This window comes from Lottia gigantea (assembly GCF_000327385.1).
Source record: "Lottia gigantea unplaced genomic scaffold LOTGIsca_158, whole genome shotgun sequence".
Taxonomy (NCBI): Eukaryota; Metazoa; Mollusca; class Gastropoda; family Lottiidae; genus Lottia; species Lottia gigantea.
In genome coordinates, this window is record NW_008707924.1 from 82,263 (window position 1) to 91,184 (window position 8,922).

Genomic DNA, 8,922 nt, shown 5'->3' on the forward strand with positions numbered 1-8,922 from the left:
TCTTTAAGGCAGTGATTATTCCTTCATAATGTGAACCTAGTATCCCATTCAATGTCCCTCATCTCAATAATAATCTACACAAAATATGGGTGATAGTGACTGGATATGTTCAACATTGTTCGGCATTCAAGGAGCTGGAAATAACATTCAATTTAATTCAAGTCTTCATTTCAGTTTTGGTCACCAACACATATCTAATGAGCTTATGATTGACCATTCCTCTCATCTACTAATGTCCTTGTTCTGTGGATTTCCCAAAATTCCTCTGACCTTATATTAGTGAGAAAATGAGCTTCAATTTGAATGCTATTTATCTCTGTACTCTCTTCTATTGATATCTTTTCTTTAGTCATTCTGCAATTCCTAAAATGAAAAAAGACTCAATTTGAAATAGGTATACTGGTTAGTAAATCAATCACTGGTTTATCTGACTATGATACCAGTCACAAATGATTTGACCATGATAGACAACATTGTTATCTCCCTTTAAATAGCATTTTCAATAACAACTGAAACACTTGCTGATCAACCTTGCATTCAGAACCATCATTGTTGTATTAAATATTTCTCTATTGTCTTAACATATAGAACCATCATTGTTGTATTAAATATTTCTCTATTGTCCTTACATATAGAACCATCATTGTTGTATTAAATATTTCTCTATTGTCTTAACATATAGAACCATCATTGTTGTATTAAATATTTCTCTATTGTCTTAACATATAGAACCATCATTGTTGTATTCAATATTTCTCTATTATCCTTACATATGGAACCATCATTGTTGTATTAAATATTTCTCTATTGTCTTAACATATAGAACCATCATTGAAATAAGATATGAATACATACCAGTGTTTTGAGTCAATGGCAGCCAGTGTTATTAATCGAGCCTCATGATACTGTTTGAGTTGTTGAAAGGAGGTAACTTCATCTTGACTGGGTGAAAATAACATACAACCAACTCTACAAAAGGTTTTGAAATAAATTTTCTATATTTAGTTTAAAGACATGAAGGTAAAGTTTTTATGTTTTCGGCTCAAGATGGGATAAATGTAGATGCAGATGGCATGCTCGGATCAAATCTGGCTATGCTCATCTACCTAAAAGACACCAAAAATCAACAGGAATGTTACCTTTCAATATTATTCAGATTCCATGCATGAATGATACAGTCTCTAGCATAGTATCAGACCAAAGTATATCAGGCTTTATAGAAGTATCATAATATTGGAATACAAACACAGCAATGTATGAGGTCACCTGAGTACCAATATCTTATTATCATAAAACATTTTCCTAAGAAAGAGACTAACCTAAACATAGCTTGTTTGACTGTTGGTCTATCAATGGGATCATTTAATACCAGATCGCGTAGAATACTTCTAACTTCGGCAGTCAGTGTGTCTGGTAGGTTTGGTATCTGCGAATTCTGATAATGAGGTACATTAACGGAGGAAGTAGGGAAAGTATCGGGGGTATTTGGAGGTTGAAGAATACTATAAAACATTCTAGAGACTGCGTAACCATCAGATTTATTATAAATATCTTCCAGTAATACCTGTAAATATAATAGTAATAATGATGGAAGACAGGTATTGTACCATTCAGTTTGATAAATTTACAATTACATACAACTGGACAAAATAGAAATTGCCAATCTTATCAATTTTTGTCCATAAATTCCAACAGAACATATTTTGGCATAAATCAAACCAAATCCTAAGTCTCTGACTTAAAATCAAAATACAGGTCATTATAGATATGACTGATGTACAGAACAGTAAAAAACCCTAGATCAATGAGCTATCTCACTATCTTTGAAGTATGAAGAAAACTCTAATAAATGTAATTTAAATTATAGCCTTAAATAGATTTCTCTGACTTGTCAATATCTTTCAGATATTTCTATGGCATGGGTTTAATTCTTTGTCATACGTCTAATTCAAGTTGATTAGGGAGAAAAAATAAATCAATGACTAAATATTTTTACCATCTCTGGTATTACATTGGATTAAAATTAAAATGGTTTTCAAGGCCAAGGCTCTTTTCAGATATCTTGCATAAGAAAAAAGATAAATAAGCTTGTATTAAAAATTTACTGTTTTGACGTATCAAAGTTTTGTATAAAGCCTACAATTATAACTTTCTTAGTCATCTTGTTTCATTAATAAGAAAACAGGTCAATGACCAATTAAAAATCAAGGCCTATCATTTATAATTATATATCTATAGAGAATAGTAGTGGTATTTAGTGATTGAGGAAGTCTACATTATTGATTGATGTTAATAATTAGACATCCTATCCTTTCAGTCTAGTGTTTGAATTATTTACCATGGGATTACCTATTTTTATTAATTAATTAAGTAAAGTACAGTATTAGTAACTACCGGTATATTACTTTTTACTTTAATAAATAATTAAAACAATATATATCAAACAATAAAGTTTAATAAGGTAATTCCGATATAGAATATATAATAGGCTACAAGGTTGCTCAGTGTAAGAACGTAACATATTTTACAAGCTAAAAATCAAATTTTGTTGCTCTTGTAATTTTAAAGCTTCTTCAGAATCCAGATTAAGAATTTAATGATATACTGTACTTACAGATTGAGGTAAATGTTGTGGATCATATCTGGAATAACGACAAATCTCTGGTGCCCAGGCATGAGAATTCCCAGCAGCCACTTCTGACTTATCTCGAAATCTCACTGCTTTCCCTTCACTGTTGTACAGTTTACGTGCAAAACCAAAATCTCCCAAAACAGGTCTCAAATAGTTATCCAGAAAAACATTGTCAGCTTTTATATCACGATGAACTATTTTTTTGGTTCGTAGGAATACAATGGAGGATAGTAATTGGTATAGTAATTGCAATAGAAACAGTTCTGACAAACCATACAGAGACTGGGCAGGCCTGTCTTTTAAATCTAACATAAAAGTCTTCAATGTAATTGGATATTCTGGCAGTACCAGAAAAGTTGTTCTTGAAGCCATTTCTATTGGAACATCAAAATTGTGAGGGACTATTAACTTTTGGAATTTCTGAAATTTGTCTGTTGAACCTTGATAGTAATGTAAAACTGGAACTATGTTTGGGTGACCAGAAACATACAATGGAATCAGATATTCAGGGCCAAAATTATTCTCTAAATACTGGTCAATGCTGTGTCCCTCATTATGACCAACAAACTGGAGATTGATCAAATTAATCATCATCTAAAAAGATAAAAATAATTTTAATAGAATTAATATAGCAAGTATGAAAACTAACATTGTTAAGGCAATGGCATTTTACCAATTTTATTACGAATTTTAGGAAATCAGAAATATATGATGTGGCTCAGGAATTTGTACAGTCACAAATATAATACAGTGAAATTTCATGGTTCCAATGTTGTTAGTAAATTTCATAAATTATAGAGTAAATGCTAGAAAAGTTGTATATAAATGTTCCAAAGAGATTTATTCCATTTCTCACCTACCTTTACAATATAAAATTTTGATTTATGTTGAATTCTAAAGACAAGAGAGCTTGAACCATCTCTACACCCATCTCCAAAGTGATTTATAGGCTGTTCACCAATAACAGAATAATCACAGTCTTCAATCCATTCACGATTTGGTTCGTCCAAAGATTCAGGTTTATCACAGTTTTGCCACAAAAGCAACACTTTATCACATAAATCATTCCAGTCACAAAGAGCTGTTGATGATCTACACTTAGTGTTTTTTAACCACTCTAAAATATTTCGATGACAAACCTTCAATTCTAAATGTGGGACAGTCTGACATGGCATGGATTTGTTTAGATTTAATTCTGCTTCTGCAACACGTTTCTCTAACTCTATAACGTGTTGATGACTTCGCCTTATAGTCTGCTGTCGCATTTCACGAGCCTCACGTAACTGTTGGTTGGCCTTATTTACATCCTCTCCTAAATTTGAATTAGTTGTTGCTAGAAGCATACATTGTTCTTTTAAATTTCTATTTTCATTTTCTAGAGTCTGAATTTTTTCTTTTCCTTTTGCCCATTCTACTTGTAACACATCTGCAAAACTTTCCACAGCATCATAACTTAGCTTGCTGTTGTCCTCCATTATAGTTGGTGACTGAATTGGATTTTCCTCTGGTTGGCGACTATTTCTTACCATTGCCTTCGGAACCTTTACATTGGAGTGTGAAAATTCACTACTTGGAACTCCAGAGTAAGTCAACAGCTCAGCTGTACTTGAGTTGCTAGAGTAAGTCAAATTTGTAAAATAGTCCAGAGAACCAAATGATGAATTAGAAAAGTGATTCTCTCCTAGTGAGTACTGAGTACTACTACTATCATATTCTTCAGACACTGGGATATTGAATTGTGGGTTCACAGAACTCGCCTTTTTCAGATTTCTACCAGAACTTTCTTTTATTTCATAAGGAGTTAATAAGATGTTATCAACATTACTTCTTGAAGAGCTTGCGTAAGACACAGATGCCCTATGGGTTGGTTCACTGATTACTTTCTTTAATGGTTCTCTCAAATTTGATGATCCTTCTGTAATTGAATCAAAAAGACACAAAATTACATCATTTGATAATAACAAAAGTTTGATGAGAGTTAAATTCACTTAGATCAAGACCATCCCTTTAGTGAGTGTACAGCCAAATCTAAACTGATTTCCATCAATATTAGAAATGTAAATAAACAGGATGTTGTTCAAATTGGCATGAAGTTATATAAATTCAGTAAAAAGTTAAAGAATCATAAGAAGATCATAAAATTTCTTTTATTTCACAAACTCATAAAGTTTAAGATTGATCTCAAATTTTGATCATATACGTACATTACAAGTCTGTAAGAATCAATTGAAAACTAAGCAAGAACTGTAGTTTTTTCAATATATGAGATTGGGATCAATACTGCTTTCAATTTACTCACCAACTAACTGGCTTAGATTACAATTTACAAATAATATGAATGGATGAAAATACAAATTGTGATAAATACTAGCCTTGTTGATAGCGAACCAGAATATCAGCAATATGATTATACTGTTGGGAATGAGCTTCTTGTAATGCTGTTTTATTATTAGAGTTTTTAAGAAATGGGTTGATATTGGCAGAAATTAAGATTCGAACAATATCAACAAATCCACGATAACATGAAAGATGCAAGGCTGTTTCACCACGATCGTTTTGTATGTTTACATCAGCTTTTCTGTAAAAAAAAATTGTGATATTACAGTCAATGTCAAGACTAATTCTTGTTAAGTTTAAAAGATTGATATGTTACACGGATTGAATCTTTATCAATTCTAGGTTAATCCTGTCTAAGAAGATACTACTATTGGGGGAGACAGGCCTGTAGATAGCCCAGGGTCTCAGGGGGGGTGAGGGGCAAATTCTTAAAATGGGGGCTCAACTATAACTCAAAAAGTTATTCAAATTTTCTAAATTTTCTAAATTTTTCAGGGGGGGGAGGGGGTAGGCCTGAACCTACAACAATTTGGTTTTCAAAAACCTCTATATTTCAAAACAACAACACTATCGTTATGTTTCTCAAAAATTCTCACTTTTCTTGTTTTTTCAAATAAAATAAGAAAGGACATTTAAAGTTATATTGATAAACCCCACAAAAATCAGATAAAAGCATTGTTTAAGAACAGAATAATAATTTGAATAGTAAGCTGATTTTTTCTGACAAATTGATTACAATTAAAATCATAGATAAGCCTTGAGAATAAAATAGATAAAAAATAACAAACGTTGCATGATTTATATGATAAATAAATATAACAAATATTATACTTACGCATTTATCAGCACTTTAACACAATCAACATGTCCTCTATCAGCTGCTGTATGTAAAGATGTAAACCCACATCTATATTTCAAATTAACATTACAACCATAGTGGATCAACACTTTACAAATATCCGGATATCCTCGACACGAACTCCAATATAGTGCTGAGAAATTACTCTCGTCTCTTTCATCAACAGAATGTCCACTTGTTAGCAATTTCAAAACATCAGTTAGATATCCATTTTTAGCTTTGGAAACAATATCTGACATCTTCTCATTTTCATTTCGATGCTGTCGTACCTCACTGATACAACTAACTTACAATATACAATTGTCGCAATTTCTATAATGTTTCACAAACATCTGTTCATATCTTAAGCTATTGACGCACAAACAAGGTAATGCCACTCTTTTAAAATCAATTGTTCAATTACTCAAATTTTTATATTCAAAAGAAAATGGCAACAAATCAATAATAATGGTATATAAAGTTACTTACAGTGAAATAACACACTTATAAAAATAGGACTGACTAATTTTCACACAATTTAAGAATTTCCTCAATGCACAATTTATAAAATTTTCTTCTGTACTGTTACACATTTGTCCGAATCATTTTTCTAGTAGTCTTCCATATGGCCACAAGAACAAAAGAATCACGATAATTCTTATAAGAGGCAGGTTTACCAAGAAGATCTAAAACATTAATTAAATTATCTACTTTCCATCATTCAATGACAGCTTTGAGTTTTTGTCATAGCATTTCCGTGTTGAGTGTGGAACGTGTTTAAAAGACCAATCAATAACGTAAAGTAGTCTGGAGAACCTTACTTCCTGGTCACTGCTTCTCACACTTATAACCTGAAATAACAATACAATCATTTTATAAGCTTTCATTTCTTTATCCAATGAGACATGAGAATATTTTTATCTTAATATCTTCTTTAATGATTTCAAAACTCAAATTACAAAATGAAGTACATAAATAGTTAATCTGCACTGTTTTTATCTATAATAAATCTATAATCTTCTGATTAAATAACATTTGCCAAGAAATTCAAAATCATTGCAAGAAATTAATCTTTAACAATGGAAATTCAGTGAAATTTTCTCATTGACTACTATAATAACTGTTTCCAATGAGGGAAAAAGCAGGCTTTAAACTAATTTCTTGTGTTTCCACAGACAAAGTGCCAGGCCAATATGGTTTGGGAATCAAAGACCTCTCTTTTTACATTCGGAAATTTATTTGGGCTGAATGAAAGCTAGCTTTCAATTTAGTCTGTGGTAACGCAAAAAGCCAGCTCTATCTCATTTTGGCTGGTCAAATTTACAACCTTATATGATCTTAAATCAATCTTTAAGGAGCATTCTATTCCTATTCTAACAGTGGAGCAAAAATTTTATGAAACACAAGCACCTATAAATAAGTACTGTGAGAGGTGGCATGCTCACTATTCTGAAGCATCTCAAGTCTCTCTATATGTTTCAGAGAGTCCACATGGTTTATTTGGTTAAAACTTGACATGGTGTCTGCTGCTCTGCATACTTAACATCTGTACGAGTCATTCCTTGATGCAGAAATAAGTTTATTTAGTCCATTTTCGTGTTTTATCTCAAATATTTTATGACCATTTTTCAATTTATTTTTAGACAGGACCATCACTTTTAGGCTTTAATTATATTACAACCTTGTGTAAATAGACAGGACAATGATACCACATGTCAGTTGCACTATGAATAATGACACAGTAAAGTTATTCAGTTTACTTCCTTGTTCTAGTTAAATGTCCTAGTGAATACCAATAAAGTTGGATACCCTCTTATTTAATCTGACTCATATGCATAAGATAACTTCACATTGACAATAGTTGTGTAGTTATCTTTAATGGTGATAAAGTATCACATAAACGTCCATACAGAAAGGAAAGACATTGGATATCATTAGCTACTTAAAGTAGTAGTGTTTCTATGAAAATTTTACATTAAGTTGATACCGATATTGTTTGGTCCATAATATATACACAAATTGATCTTTTTAATATTTACACAAAAAACTTACAGTAGCCTAATTTAATAGAAATTATACACAAAATTTAACACAAAATGAAAGGAATAACACATATTTTTCTACTCCACCCTGAACTCATGAATCAAATTTCATTATTGATTTTTTTTTTTTTAATATAAAAAAAAAAATTACAATAAATTATTTGTTATTCACATTCCATTCACTATGAGTGCCTTTATTAAAGCTATTATCATTTGGTAGTTAAGCCTTCCTTATCGAGGAATTTCATTTGATTGGTTGAAATCTAATCCAATCTTATCGTTTATTTTTCACTTCCTTTAGAAAGCATGACATATTAATGACATTCAATTTGTTTGTTTCAAATATCTGTAGCTCTTTAAGGCAATGTAGTTTTTTTTAAGGCAATAAGAGTTCTTTTTGCAGCTTTTCTAAAAACTAAATCTTATTTCCTTTGAGTGTCAGGAATCGTGAAATTGTATTCCTGTGAATATTCTTGTTTTTGGAAATTATATTCAACAGTTTCATACAATACAATGAAGGTATGCTATTTCTAGGATTTTAAGACAGAGCTCTCTCAAGAAAACAACAATTCATTGTCTCATCAAAGATCATTACTAAATATTATGATTGAAAATTCATTTGTTTTTTAATAATTTTAATTAGGCAGGATTTTAAATCTCAGTTTCAACTGTACAACAGAAATCATATATTTAAAAACTGATCATACAGATGAACTGATAACAGTGATACACCTTGCTGAAACTTAAAGATCAGTCAGACTGTGGTGTACATAAACATAGATAAATATATGAATGACTTTATCTGTTTACAATATTAATTCATATTATTTCTTTTTTTTTAAACAATATTTTGTTCATAAAAAGTATGAACGGGATTAGGGAACAGGCATTCGCCTATATAAACCTTCTCCATAAATACAATAAATTTCACAAGAATTTTAAAGTTTACAAAATAACAAAACATATATACATAAAATACATAAAGTATAGTAAACAAGTAAAAATAAATAACAAATTTATAGATATACAAAATATTGATTAAGTTGTAAATATAATTATAAAAGTAAGAGTAA

The 8,922-nt window shown here is 30.7% G+C and overlaps 2 protein-coding genes across 2 annotated transcripts; both read right to left on the minus strand.

Annotated features, from left to right (window-relative positions):
• Positions 1 to 203: 203 nt before the first annotated feature.
• Positions 204 to 4,161, minus strand: LOTGIDRAFT_173399 (hypothetical protein; the record flags this gene model as incomplete). The annotated part of the gene is made up of 5 exons (XM_009050878.1): positions 204 to 363; positions 856 to 969; positions 1,320 to 1,564; positions 2,615 to 3,226; positions 3,493 to 4,161. The coding sequence occupies 5 exons, from the start codon at positions 4,159 to 4,161 to the stop codon at positions 204 to 206; spliced, it is 1,800 nt and encodes a 599-aa protein (XP_009049126.1).
• An 847-nt stretch (positions 4,162 to 5,008) lies between these two features.
• On the minus strand, positions 5,009 to 5,980 carry LOTGIDRAFT_57162 (hypothetical protein; the record flags this gene model as incomplete). Its single annotated transcript, XM_009050879.1, has 2 exons — positions 5,009 to 5,210; positions 5,805 to 5,980. Coding segments are annotated over 2 exons (378 nt in total), but the record flags the coding sequence as incomplete, so codon positions are not given.
• Between the last annotated feature and the right edge of the window lie 2,942 nt (positions 5,981 to 8,922).